This window comes from Hypanus sabinus, chromosome 7 (assembly GCF_030144855.1).
Source record: "Hypanus sabinus isolate sHypSab1 chromosome 7, sHypSab1.hap1, whole genome shotgun sequence".
NCBI lineage: Eukaryota > Metazoa > Chordata > Chondrichthyes > Myliobatiformes > Dasyatidae > Hypanus > Hypanus sabinus.
The window spans coordinates 105557819-105572406 of record NC_082712.1 but is presented as its reverse complement, the minus strand read 5'-3'; the positions used below and the strand labels follow the sequence as shown (position 1 = coordinate 105572406).

Genomic DNA, 14588 nt, shown 5'->3' with positions numbered 1-14588 from the left:
TTTTAAAGTGAAAGGGAAAAGATTTATAGTGGACCTCAGGATCAACTTTTTCACCCTGAGGATATAGAACAAATTGCCAGAGGAAGTGACACAGACAGGTACAACTATAGATTTAAAAGACATTTCAACAGTCTAGAGTTAAGACCAAATACAGGCAAAAAGGACTAACTCAGTTAGTTAACTTCTTGGCATGGATGAATTAAGCTGAAGGGCCTGTTCACATGCTCTTTCTTGGTAAATCTCCTCTACAGTTTATCCAGCTCAATCACATCCTTCTTTTAGTGCAGTCAATACTTCAAATTTGGCTGAACCTCTCTAGGTCTAAACTTGCAAATTAATATACTAATTTCTATGTTCCATGCTCCAACCTTATGATGACAAACATGCCTTACATCTTCTTTACCTTCCAATCTACCTATATTGCCATTTTCAGGAAGCAATGAACTTGGACCCCTAGTCTCATGGCATCCTACCTCTTCCTGTATATGGCTTTGCTCTGTATATCATTTTGCTGCAATTGTTGGGCTTGTCTTGCACCTGTCAACAATCCATCCAACTTTCTAACTGATCTTTATCGAGTTATAGCCTCAGACAACTTTCCTGACTATCCACAGCACTGCCATTTTTGTGTCATCTTCAAAATTACTAATCACACTTCCTATATTCACATCCATCATTAAAGTACATTGCAAACGACAAGGGTCCCACCGCTGATCCCTACGATACACTAGTCACAAATTTTCAATATTCAGCACTCACTGCTGTTCTTCTTAATAAGGAAGAACAGTCTTCCAGTGCTGCACTTGTAGCTGAGAAAGATAGAAAAATCTCATTTAGAGCCTAAGCAATTTTCCAATAGCAAACTGCCGTAGATCCTATCGGGCCCTGAAGATTTATCCACCCCTCTGCATTCTAGGACATCTTCTAATTAGCAGTCCTAAAGAAATAATGATGCTCAGCGGGAAAAAGGGAGAATTCATAATAAAGAGAAGTTTACTAGCGATAAGTATTATTGTGATTTCTGTTTTGAAAAATTTCTGAAATGATTCTTCTCTTTCCAGTACAATGAGACCTGGTTGAACTGTGATTGCATGACAGCAAGATGTATAGATAAAGATATAATTTCCTTAAGACCTGTGGTGTGTCCTACTGTTGAACCTATTGAATGCGCCAATGGTCATCTACCTGTCAAAGTTTATGATGAATATCATTGTTGCTACCATTACGAATGTGACTGTAAGTACTTTCAAATCAGAACTGAGTGTATCTTATATGTTGATGTTAATTAATATAAAGGGCAGGAGCAGCTACTTTAGCCACTTGTAGATACTCAAAGTTAAAACAGTATAGCTCAGGAACAGGCCCTCACCGTCACATCTGTGTTGACCAGGATGCCAATTTGAACTCAACATAGACAAAATGCTGGAGGAATTCATCAGGCCAGGCAGCATCTTTGGAAAAGTCAAAGATTCAGGCCAAGACCCTTCGTCAGGACTGGAAAGGAAGAGGAGAAGGCAGAGTAAGAAGGTGGGGGGAGTGGAAGAAGAAGCACAAGGTGGTAGGTGACAGGTGAATCTGGGAGAGGTGGAGAGGATAAAGTAAAGAGCTGAGAAATTGATTGGTGAAGAGATACAGGGCTGGAGAGGGGGGAGGGGAGTCTGACAGAGGGGACACATGACCATGGAAGAAAGGGAAGGGGGAGGAGCACCAGAGGGAGATAATGGGCTGGTAAGGGGATAAGGTGATGGAGGGAGGCAGGAATGGGGAATGGTGAAGGAAGGGGGGATCTGGGAAGGGGTGGAAATTACTGGAGGTTCAAGAGTCGATATTCATGCCATCAGGTTGGATGCTACCCAGATGGAATATAAGGTGTTGCTCCTCATCACGGCAGTAGTGGAGACCATGGACTGACATGTCAGATTGGGAATGGGAAGTAAAATTGAAATGGGTGGCCACTGGGAGATCCCGCTTTTGGTGGCGGACATAGCAAAAGTGCTCAGTGAAGCAGTCTGCCAATCTCCATCGGATCTCACCAATATACATGAGGCCACACCAGGAGCACTGGATACAGTAGATGGCCCCCAAAAGTAAAGTGTCGACTGTTTGGGGCCCTGAATGGTAGTGAGGAAGGTGGTGCAGGGGCAGGTGTGGCACTGGTCCCACTTGCAAGGGCAAGTACCAGGAGGGAAATCAATGGGGAGGGACTAATGGACAAGAGAGTCATATCCCTGTGACTCTGAGTCGTTCCAATCCCTGTGAAAAGTGAGGGGAGGGAAAGATGTGCTTGGTAGTGGAATCCCATTGGAGATGGCGGAAGATACAGAGTATTATGTGCTGGACACAAGGCTAGTGGATTGGTAGGTGAGGACGAGGAAACCTGTCTCTGGGTTGACAGCAAGAGGATGTGGTGAGGGCAGATGTGCGTGGTGGAAGTGATGTTGATGGTAGCAGAAGGAAAGCCCCTTTCTTTGAAGAAGACCATAAGACATATGAGCAGAATTAGGCCATTCAGCCCATCGAGTCTTCTCCAACATTCCATCATGGCTGATGTTGGATCCCACTCAATCCCACACACCTGCCTTCTCGTCATATCCTTCGATGCCCTAACTGATCAGGAAATGATCAACTTCCACCTTAAATATACCCACAGACTTGGCCTCCACTGCAATCTCTGGCAGAGCATTCCACAGATTCACTACTCTCTGGCTAAAAAAATTCCTCCTTACCTCTGTTCTAAAAGGGAGCCCCTTAATTTTGAGGCTGTGCCCTCTAGTTCTGGATACCCCCACCACAATAAACATCCTCTTCACATCCAACTTATCCAGTCCTTTCAACATTTGGTAGGTTTCAATGAGATCACCCTGCATGCCAAATGCTCCTCATATGATAACCCCTTCACTTCCAGAATCAGCCTCATGAGACTCCTCTAGACCCTCTCCAATGACAAGAAATCCCTTCTGAGATATGGAGCCCAAAACTGTTGACAATACACCGTGCAGTCTGACTCGTGTCTTATAAAGCCTCAGCATTATCTCCCTGCTTCTATATTCTATTCCCCTTGAAATAAATGCCAGTGTTACATTTGCCTTCTTTACCACAGAGTAAAACTGTAAATTAACCTTCTGGGAGTCTTGCACGAGATCACCTAAGTCCCTCTGCACCTCTGATGTTTGAAACTTCTCCCCATTTAGATAATAGTCTGCACTATTGTTTCTTTTACCAAAATGCATAATTGTGCATTTCCCATCTGCTACTTTTTTGCCATTTTTTCTGACTTTTCTTAATTTTTCTGATCTGTCTTAAGTCCTGCTGCAAATGTATTGCTTCCTCAGCACTATCTACCTCTCCACCTACCTTCGTATCATCTGCAAACTTTGCCACAAAGTCATCAATTCTATTATCAAAATAGTTGACAAACAATGCAAAAAGTAGCAATTTCAATACTGGCCCCTGAGGAACACCACTAGTCACTGGCAACCAACCAGAAAAGGCCGTCTTTATTTCCACTCACTGCTTCCTGCCACCAGTATCCATGGTATCACTGTCACTGGTATCAGTATCACTGTCCATGCCAGTATCTTTCCCATACAGCCATAGGATTTTTTCTTGTTCAGCAATCTCATATGCGGCACCTTATCAATATGTGAAAATCCAAGTAAATGACATCCATTGCCTCTCCTTTGTCCACCCTGCTTGTTACTTCCTCAAACTCTTAACATATTTGTTAAGCAAGATTTCCCTTTACAGAAACCATGCGGACTTTGACTTATTTTATCATTAGTCTCTAAGTACCCTGAAACATCCTTAATAATAGACTCCAACACTTTCCCAACCACTGAGGTTTGGCTAACTGGCCTATCATTTCATTCCTTTTGCTTCCTTCCTTCTTAAAGAGTGGAGTGACACTTGCAATCTTCCAGTCTTCCTGGAAAGTTTCTTTCTGAAACCTCTTTCTGAAAGTTGCCTCACAGGTAGATAGGGTAGTTAAGAAAGCTTATGGAGTGTTAGCTTTCATAAGTCAAGGGATAGAGTTTAAGAGACGCAATGTAATGATGCAGCTCTATAAAACTCTAGCTACACTTGGAGTACTGTGTCCAGTTCTGGCCGCCTCACTATAGGAAGGATGTGGAAGCATTGGAAAGGGTACAGAGGAGACTTACCAGGATGCTGCTTGGTTTAGAGAGTATGGATTATGATCAGAGATTAAGGGAGTTAGGGCTTTACTCTTTGGAGAGAAGGAGGATGAGAGGAGACATGATAGAGGTGTACAAGATACTAAGAGGAATAGATAGAGTGGATAGCCAGTGCTTCGTCCCCAGGGCACCACTGCTCAGTACAAGAGGACATGGCTTTAAGGTAAGGGGAGGGAAGTTCAAGGGGGATATTAGAGGGAGGTTTTTCACTCAGAGAGTGGTTGGTGCGTGGAGTGCACTGCCTGAGTCAGTGGTGGAAGCAGATACACTAGTGAAGTTTAAGAGACTACTAGACAGGTATATGGAGGAATTTAAGGTGGGGGGGTTATATGGGAGGCAGGGTTTGAGGGTCAGCACAACATTGTGGGCCGAAGGGCCTGTAATGTGCTGTACTATTCTATGTTCTATGTTCTATGATGCCAGAATCAAGTGATTCTTGTAAGATCATGACCAATGCATTTGATATCTCTTCAGCAACCTCTCTCAGGACTCTGGGATGTAGTCCATCTGGTCCAGGTGACTTATCCACATTCAGACCTTTGAGTTTGCCTGGCACTTTTTCCTTTGTAGTTGCAATGACACTCACTGCTACTCCCTGACACTCATGGACCTCTGGGACACTACTAGTGTCTTCCACAGTGAAGACAGATGCAAAGTATATATTAAGTTTTTCTGCCAATTATTTATCCCCCATTACTACACAGGATGACATCTCAGAAGGAGGTTATCTCAGTACTTCTGGAATAAAAAGCCTAATCCTGAGAGCATATGTCCTGCTGATGAAAGAACTGAGAGAAAGAGATGGCATTTTTACAAGTGACAGGGTGGGAAGAGGTACAGTCTAGATAGCTGTGAGAGTCAGTGGGTTTAGAAAAGGTATCAGTGGATAGACTGTCTCCAGAGTTAGAGACAGAAAGATCAAGCAAGGGGAGGGAGGTATCAGAAATGGACCAAGTAAATTTGAGGGCAGGATGGAAGTTGGAGGCAAAGTTGATAGAGTCAACAAACTCAGCATGGGTACAGGAAGCATCACCAATTCAGTCGCCTATGTAGCCTAAAATAATTTGGGGAGTGATGCTGATATGGGCTTGGAACATGGACTGTTTCATGTAGCCAATGAAAAGGCAGGCTTAGCTGGGACCAACGCTTGTGCCCATGGCTACACCTTTGGTTCGAAGGAAGTAGAGGAGCTGAAGGAGAAATTATTGACAGTGAGCAGTAGTTCCACCAGAAGGAGGAGAGTGGTGGTGAAAGGGAACTTGCTGGGTCTGTTGTCCTGAAAGAAATTGAAAGCTTTAAGGCCCTCCTGATGCCAATTTGAATGACACATCTGCCAACATGTGGTCTTTAAGTTTTATTCTCTGAATGCTCATGTGCATGTAAAATGTCTCTTAAGCATTACTTTCCCACCTGCTTCCATTATCTTCCATGGCAGTGATTTCTAGCCACCTACCACTTTCTCTATAAAAAATACTTTCTTTCTAAATCCCCTATTAAACTCTACCTCTTACATTAAATCTATGCCCTCTATTTGACATTTTCACTTTGGGAAAAAGACACTACATCTACACCTCTTATTCTATATATTTCCATAGCTTGTCCTTTATCATTAACCTCCCCTGCATAAAGTTGGTCTGGCTATCCCTAATAGGTTTTTGTTTCACCAAATGTGAATAGATCATATCCCTAAGTATCTTCTCCAATAATTTCCTTACCATTGGTACAAGACTTCCGGCTATAATTTCCTAGAACAGAGGAACATCACTGGCTGATTTCCAGTCCTCTGAAATCTCCCTGTGCTCAAAGTTACAGAGATTTCTGTCAAGACCACAACAATCTCCTTTCTCTCCTCTCTCAATAACTTATGATACTGTAGATATGGGACCTTATCCATCTTAATACACTTCAAGAGAACCAACACCTTCTCCTTCTTGATCTCAATATGCCTTAGAATATCAGCATGTCATTCTTCATGCCCTTGGTGAATGTCAATGCCTAGTACACCTTTAATCCCTCAGCCACTTCCTTTAGTTCCAGGCATATTCCCTCCTTTGTCCTTGAACTTTCCTATACTCTCCCTAGTTACCCTCCTGTTTTAATATATGTTTTAAATGTCTTGGGATTCTCTTTACTCCTTCAAGACAGAACATTTCATGGCTTCTTTTAGCCCTCCAGACACCCTGTTTCTTTGTTCCTGCTTCATTTCTATTCCTCAGGAATTTAATCAACTTCTAGACCCGAAGTTTTCAGCCTTTTTCATTTTAACTAAATTTACATCTCTCATTATTCAAGCTTCCCAAACCTTACCATCTTTTTCTTTCTACCTCACGAGAACATATTGATGCTGAATTCAGACAAGCTGTCAGACTCCCAGATGACAGATATGGGCTTACAAAATACAGCCTCTCTCAATCTGCACTCTCCAGCTTCTTCCTAATATTGTTGTAGTTCGCCTTTACATGGTTTCACTCATTGACCTAAAGTCCAGGGTTACCCTTATACAAAATGACCTGAAAATTCTTGGCCAGGCTGATTTCCCAGTTGAATATTACAACAGTATAATCCCTTTCAGCCCATAATGTTAACTTTCTGAATGAATCTATCACGGGAACCTTATTGACCACCTTACTAAAATCCATACATACCACATCCACTGTTTATGACAATTGCCTTCATTGGATTGCTTTGTCAGATTGTTAAACAAATCAGATAGAAGACTGTTGCCCTATAACCTCCACTAAAATGAATCTAACCCTTCCCTCTAATGTAGCCCATCATTTTTTTTTTATCGTCCACGTGCCTCTACGAGGTTCTGAAATGTCCTTAATGAACTAATAAGGCCAAGCTTCTCTGGATCCCATGCCTCCTGATCTTCTGAATGAGCCTATCATGGGGAATCTTATCAAATGCTTACTAGAAGTCATATACACCAAACCAACTGCTCAATCTTCATCAATGAACTTTATCACATCTTCAAAGAATTCAACTAGGCTCGTGAGGCATGTCCTACCACTCACAAAGCCACACTGACTATACCTAATCAGACTATGCCTCTCCAAATGGTCATAAATCCTTCCCTAAGAAACTTCTCCAGTAATTTTCCCACCATTGAAGTAGGACTCACTGGTCTATAATTCACAAGAGTTATCATTACTCCCTTTCATGAACAAAGGATTAATATTTACCACATTTGGTGCTATTTCTGTGGTTAGTAGAGAGGTAAAGTTCTTTGAAAATGGTACAGCATTCTCTTCCCTCACTCCCTGTAGGGATATCCCTGTCTGATCCCAGGTTCAGCACATTCTCTTTTCGAACTTTGATATGTTCTAGTATACTGTCTTCACGGACATCAGGATTACTTTCACTGCTGAATACTGGACAAAGTAATCATTAAAGAAGGATGATGGCAGAAACTAAATAGAGTAGGTAAAGAGGTGATGATTCAGTAGGTAAATAGAGTAGGTAAAGGGCTGGGATGCTTAGAATAGGAATCACAACTCAAGTGTAGGAATTGGCTATTCAGACCAGAGATGAATAGAAAGTTCTTCATTCAAGGAATACTGTTTTTAGAATAGGAATCACAGTTCAGGTGTAGGGATTGACCATTCAGGTCAGAGATCAAAGCAAAGTTCTTTATCCAAAGAATAGTGAATCTGGAATTCTCTACCTGAGAGCTTTTGTAGCTTATTGTTCATTTTCAGTTAAGATTGTTCCATATAAGTCTGAGATATAGAGGTAACTAAAGGGAAAGTAAGTTGTGCAGGAAAGTGCTATTGCGGTAGATCAGCCATGAGCTTAGTGAAGAGTAGAACACGCCTGAGGCATTGATTACTGATAATCAAAATAAAGTTCTTGAAAATGGTAATATCGGTTTAGAGGATAATGAAGAAGGCATATGATATGTTTCCCTGTACAGGTTAGGTCACTGAATATAAACATTGGAATGTTACAATATTCCAAAATGCTGATTAGACCACACTTGGTGCATTGTGTCCAATTGTCGTTGCCACATTCCAGGAGCCAAGTAGTTGTGTTGGAGAAAGGCCAAAGAAGATTTACCAGGACTAGATCTCTTTAGTTATGGGGAGAGATTAGCCAGGGAGTGGGGTATGGATTGAAGGGTGGATTACTCCTGGATTGAAGGGTGAGTGATGATCTGATAGCAGTACATAAGATTAAGAGAGGCATAGGCACAGTAGACATTCAACAACTTTTCTCCCCATGATAGGTTGAAGGTGAAAGGAAGGAGGGCAAGTGAGGGTAAATTATTTTACACAGAGGGTGCTTCATATCTGAATTCAATGGTGGAGGGATTAGAAATGTAGAAACATAGAAAACCTACAGCACAAGTCAGGCCTTCGGCCCACAAAGCTTTGCTGAACATGTCCTTACCTTAGAACTACCTAGGCTTACCCATAGCCCTCTATTTTTCTCAGCTCCATGTATCCATCCAGGAGTCTCTTAAAAGACCCTATCATTTCTGCCTCCACCACCGCCACCAGCAGCCCATTTAACACACTCACCACTCTCTGCATAAAAAACTGAAAACCTGACATCTCCTCTATACCTACTTCCAAGCACCTATGCCCTTTCATGCTAGCCATTTCAGCCCTGGGAAAAAGCCAATGACTATCCACACGATCAATGCCTCTCATCATCTTATACACCTCTATCAGGTCACTTCTCATCTGTCGCTCCAAGGAGAAAAGGCTGAGTTCACTCAACGTATTCTCATAAGGCATGCTCCCCAATCCAAGGAACATCCTTGTAAATCCCCCCTGCACCCTTTCTATGTAGTGAGACAACCAGAACTGAGCACAGTACTCTAAGTGGGGTCTGACCAGGGTCCAATATAGCTGCAACATTACCTCTTGGTTTCTAAACACAAACCCATGATTGATGAAGGCCAATGCACCTCAAGTCTTCTTAACCAGAGTCAACCTGTGCAGCAGCTTTGAGTGTCCTATGAACTCGGACCATAAGAACCCTTTGATCCTCCACGCTGCCAAGAGTCTTACCATTAATACTATATTCTGCCATATTTGACCTACCAAAATGAACCACTTCACACTTATCTGTGTTGAACACCATCTACCACTTCTCAGCCCAGTTTTACATCCTATCAATGTCCCACTATAAACTCTGACAGCCCTCCACACTATCCAGAACACCCCAACCTTTGTGTCATCAGCAAATTAACTAACCCATCCCTCCCCTTCCTCACCCAGGTCACTTATAAAAATCATGAAGAGTAGGGGTCCCAGAACAGATCCCTGAGGCACACCACTGGTCACCAGCCTCCATGCAGAATATGACCCATCTACAACCACTCTTTGCCTTTTGTGAGCAAGCCAATTCTGGATTCACAAAGCAAGGTCCCCTTGGATCCCATACCTCCTTACTTTCTCAATAAGCCTTGCATGGGGTACCTTATCAAATACCTTGCTGAAATCCATAAACACTACGCCTATTTCTCTACCTTCATCAATGCGTTTAGGTACATCCTCAAAAAATTCAATCAGGCTCGTAAGGTACAAATTGCCTTTGACAAAGACATGCTGACTATTCCTAGTTATATTATGCCTCTCCAAATGTTCATAAATCCTACCTCTCAGGATCTTCTCCATCAACTTACCAACCACTGAAGTAAGACTCACTGGTCTATAATTTCCTGGGCTATTTCTACTCCCTTTCTTGAATAAGGGAATAACAACCACAACCCTCCAATCCTCCGGAACATCTGCCATCCCCACTGATGATGCAAAGATCATCGCCAGAGGCTCAGCAATCTCCTCCCTCACCTCCCACAGTAGCCCGGGATACATCTTGTCCAGTCCCGTTGACTTTTCCAACTTGATGCTTTCCAAATGCTCCAGCACATCCTCTTTCTTAATATCTACATGCTAAAGCTTTTCAGTCTGCTGTAAGTCATTGCTACAATCGCCAAGATCCTTTTCCGTAGTGAATACTGAAGCAAAGTATTCATTAAGTACCGCTGCTATCTCCTCTGGTTCCATACACATTTTTCGACTGTCAGATTTGATTGGTCCTAATCTCACATGGTCTTATCCTCTTGCTCTTCACATACTTACAGAATGCCTTGGGGTTTTCCTTAATCCTATCCGCCAAGGCCTTCTCATGGCCCCTTCTGGCTCTCCTAATTTCATTCTTAAGCTCTTTCATATTAGCCTTATAATCTTCTAGATTGCTATCATTACCTAGCGTTTTTTAACTTTTTGTAAGCTTTTCCTTTTGTTCTTGACTAGACTTACAACTGTCTTCGTACACCATGGTTCCTGTAGCCCACCATCCTTTCCCTCTCACATTGGAACGTACCTATGCAGAACTCCACACAAATATCCCCTGAACATTTGCCACATTTTTTCCGTACATTTCCCTGAGAACATCTGTTCCCAATGTATTCTTCCAAGTTCCTGCCTGATAGCCTGATTTACCCTTACTCCATTTGAAGGCTTTCCTCACTTGTCTGTTCCTATCCTTCTCCAATGCTATGGTAAAGGAGATAGAATTGTGATCACTATCTCCAAAATGCTCTCCCGCTGAGAGATCTGACACCTAACCAAGTTCATTTCCCAACACCAGATCAAGTACAGCCTCTCCTCTTGTAGGCTTATCTATGTATTGTGTCAAGAAACCTTCCTGAACACACCTAACAAACACCACCCCATCTAAACCCCTCGCTCTCGGGAGATTCCAATCAATATTTGGGAAATAAAAATCCCACCATGACAACCCTGTTATTATTACACCTTTACAGAATCTGTCTCCCTACCTGGTCCTCAACGTCCCTGTTACTATTGGGTGGTCTATAAAAAACACCCAGCAGAGTTATTGACTCCTTCCTGTTCCTAATGTTCACCCACAGAGACTCCATAGACAATCCTTCCAAGACCTCCTCCTTTTCTGCAGCTGTGACGCCATATCTGATCAACAGTGCCACACCTCCACCTCTTTTGCCTCCCAACCTGTCCTTTCTGAAACATCCAAAGCCTGGCACTTGAAGTAGCCATTCCTGCCCCTGCACCATCCAAGTCTCTGTAATCACCACAACATCATAGCTCCAAGTACTGATCCATGCTCTAAGCTCATCCACTTCGTTCATAATACTTACATTAAAATAGACACATCTCAAACCATCAGTCTGAGTGCATCCTTTCTCTATCACCTGCCTATCTTTCCTCTTGCACTGTCTCGAAGCCTTCTCTATTTGTGAGCCAACCGCTTCTTCCTCCGTCTCTTCAGTTTGGTTCCCACCCCCAGGTGTTCTAGTTTAAACTCTCCCCAATAGCATTAGCAAACTTCCCCATCAGAATATTGGTCCCCCTGGGATTCAAGTGCATCCCATCCTTTTTGTACAGGTCACACCTGCCCCAAAAGAGGTCCCCATGATCCAGAAATCTGAATCCCTGCCCCCTGCTCCAATCCCTCAGCCACACATTTATCCTCCACCTCACTCTATTCCTATACTCACCGTCACATGACACAGACAGAGATCCCGAGATTACTATCTTTGTGGTCCTGTTTCTCAACTTCCTTAGTCTTCCCTGTAGTTTGCTTTCAGGACCTCCTCCCTTTTCCTACCTATGTCATTGGTATCAATTTGTACCACGACCTCTGGTTGCTCTCCTTCCCACTTCAGGATATCATGGACGCAATCAGAAATCTCCTGGACCCTGGCACCTGGGAGGCAAATTACTATCCGTATTTCTTTCCTGTGTCCACAGCTTCGCCTGTCTGACCCCCTAACTACCGTCCCCTATCACTGCAGCCATCCTCTTCCTTTCCTCTGAGCCAAAGGGCCAGACTCTGTGCCAGAGGCCCCAGGTTGGTTGACCCCACTTCCCCACCAACATTACTCAAACAGGAATTGGTGGAGTCAGATACAATGATTACATTCAAGAAGCATTAGCCTTAAATAGGCAAAGCATGAAAAGATCCATAAACAGTGTGAACAAGTGACGTCAGTACAGAGGGACAAAAGAGTTAGCATGGATCTGAAAGGCTGAAGAGACTGCTCTGCTGCATCTATTTCATCTGCCTTTGTCTCTCCTTGCACTGAAGGAGGCAGCTGGTGGCCCTACAGAGTGACCATAAGTTGTTCAGGTTCCTGTGATGTGGCTTGAATTGTGCTGGTTGCCACTTGTGTAGTCGGACAGGACTCAGCTCACATTTCAAGGAAGCACAGCAAATTTATTTATTTCTTACTTTGACCCATCTCCATTTCCCAAGAGTAGCAGAATTTCAGAATTAGAATCAGGTTTCTCGTAATCAACTTAAGTTCAAAATGAATTTATTATCAAAGTACACCATGTACAACCCCAAGATTCATTTTTTTGTGGGCATACTCAACAAATGCATAATAGAATCAATGAAAGACCTCATCAACTTGAGCGTTCAACCAATGTGCAAAAGACAAAAACTGTACAAATACAAAAAGTAAGAAATAATAATATTAAATAAATAAGCAATAAACATTGAGATCATGAGATGCAACACTGAGCGTCATAGGAAGTCATTCCTGCCGGTGGCCATCAAACTTTACAACTCCTCCCTTGGAGTGTCAGACACCCTGAGCCAATAGGCTGGGCCTGGACTTATTTCCACTTGGCATAATTTACCTATTATTATTTAATTATTTATGGTTTTATATTGCTATCTTTCTTCAGTATTCTTGGTTGGTGCGACTGTAACAAAACCCAATTTCCCTTGGGATCAATAAAGTATGTCTGTCTGTCTGAAGAGTCCTTGAAAGTGAATCATAGACTGTAGGAATATTTTAATGGCAGGGCAAGTGAACCTGAGTGACGTTATCCCCTTTCGTTCAACAGCCAGATAGCTGAGGGGTAGTAACTGCTCCTGAACCTGAAGCTCCTATACCTTGTTCATGAAGGCAGCAATCAGAAGAGAGCACGTGGTGGCTGGTGGGATCCCTGATGATGGATACTGCTTTCCTGTAATAATGCTCCGTGTAGATGTGCTCAATAGTGAGGAGGCTTTACCCATGATGGACTGGGCTGTATCCACCACTTTTTGTAGGATTTTCCATTCAATGACATTGGTGTTTCCATTCCAGGCCCTGATGCAACCAGTTAATATACTCTCCACACTACACATCTATAGAAGTCTATCAATATTTCAGATGTCATGCTGAATCTTTGCAAACTTCCAAGGAAGTAGAGGCACTGCTATGTTTTCTTTGTAATTGTGCTAGGCCCAGAACAGGTCCTCTGAAATAATAGCACCGAGGAACTTAAAGTTGCTGATCCTCTCTACCTCTGACCTTCTGATGAGGACTGGCTCATGAAGCTTCTGTTTCCATGTCCTGAAGTCAATAATCACCTCGTTGCTCTTGCCAACATTCCGTAAGAGGTGGTTGTTATGGCACCATTCAGCCATATTTTCAATCTTCTTCCTATATTCTGATTCATCACCTTTGATTTGGCCTATGACAGTGGTGTCATCAGCAAACTTGAACATGGCATTGGAGCTGTGCTTAGCCACCCAATCATAAGTGTAAAGTGAGTAGAGCAGGGGCTAAGCACACATCTTTGTGTTGCACCTGTGCTGATGGAGATTGTGGAAGAGACGTTGTTGCCAATCTGAATTGACTTGGGTCTGCAGGTGAGGAAATAGAGGATCTAGTTGGACAAGGAAATATTGAGGCCAAGGAATTGGTTCTTATTGATTAGTTTTGAGGAGATGATGGCATTGAATGTCGAACTGTAGTCACTGAAGGACATCCTGACATATGCATCTTTGCTGTCCAGATGTTCCAGGGTTGAATAAAGAGCCAATGTGTTCATAGGCAAATTGGAGCAGTTTCAAGTCACCTCTCAAGCAGGAGTTGATATGTTTCATCACCAACCTTTCGAAACACTTCATCACTGTGGATGTAAATGGTGCTACCGGACAACAGGTCGTTGAGGCGGGTTACCATTGTCTTCTTAGGCACCAGTATAACTGAAGCCTGCTTGAAGCTGAAGTGAGAGGTTAAAGTTATCAGTGAACACTCCAGCAAGTTGATCAGCACAAGAATTTAGTACTTGGCCAGGACCTCGTATGGGCCAGATGCTTCTTGTGGATTCACACTCTTGAAGGCTGCTCACATGTTGGCTTCAGAGACTGAAATCACAGGATTTCAGGCTGTGGGAGTTTGTGATGGTTTCTCCATGTTTTGATGGTCAAAGTAAGCATAGAAGGTATTGCACTCATCTGGAAGCAAAGCCCTTTTGTTGTTTATGTCACTTGATTTAAGTTTATAAGATAGTATTCAAGTCCTGTCACAACTATCGAGCATCCTTCATTGATTCAAGATGGTGATGGTAGTGTTACCTACACGGGACGGTGATGGTGGCATTACCTACATGGGGCAGT

The 14588-nt window shown here is 42.9% G+C and overlaps 1 protein-coding gene across 1 annotated transcript in view; it reads left to right on the top strand.

Annotated features, from left to right (window-relative positions):
- Positions 1–14588, top strand: part of LOC132397523 (mucin-2-like) — a 232308-nt gene that overhangs the window by 108384 nt on the left and 109336 nt on the right. The window contains exon 28 of the mRNA XM_059976354.1: positions 1062–1236. Coding sequence (XP_059832337.1) covers positions 1062–1236 — 175 coding nt within the window. The remainder of the gene's footprint in view (positions 1–1061; positions 1237–14588) is intronic.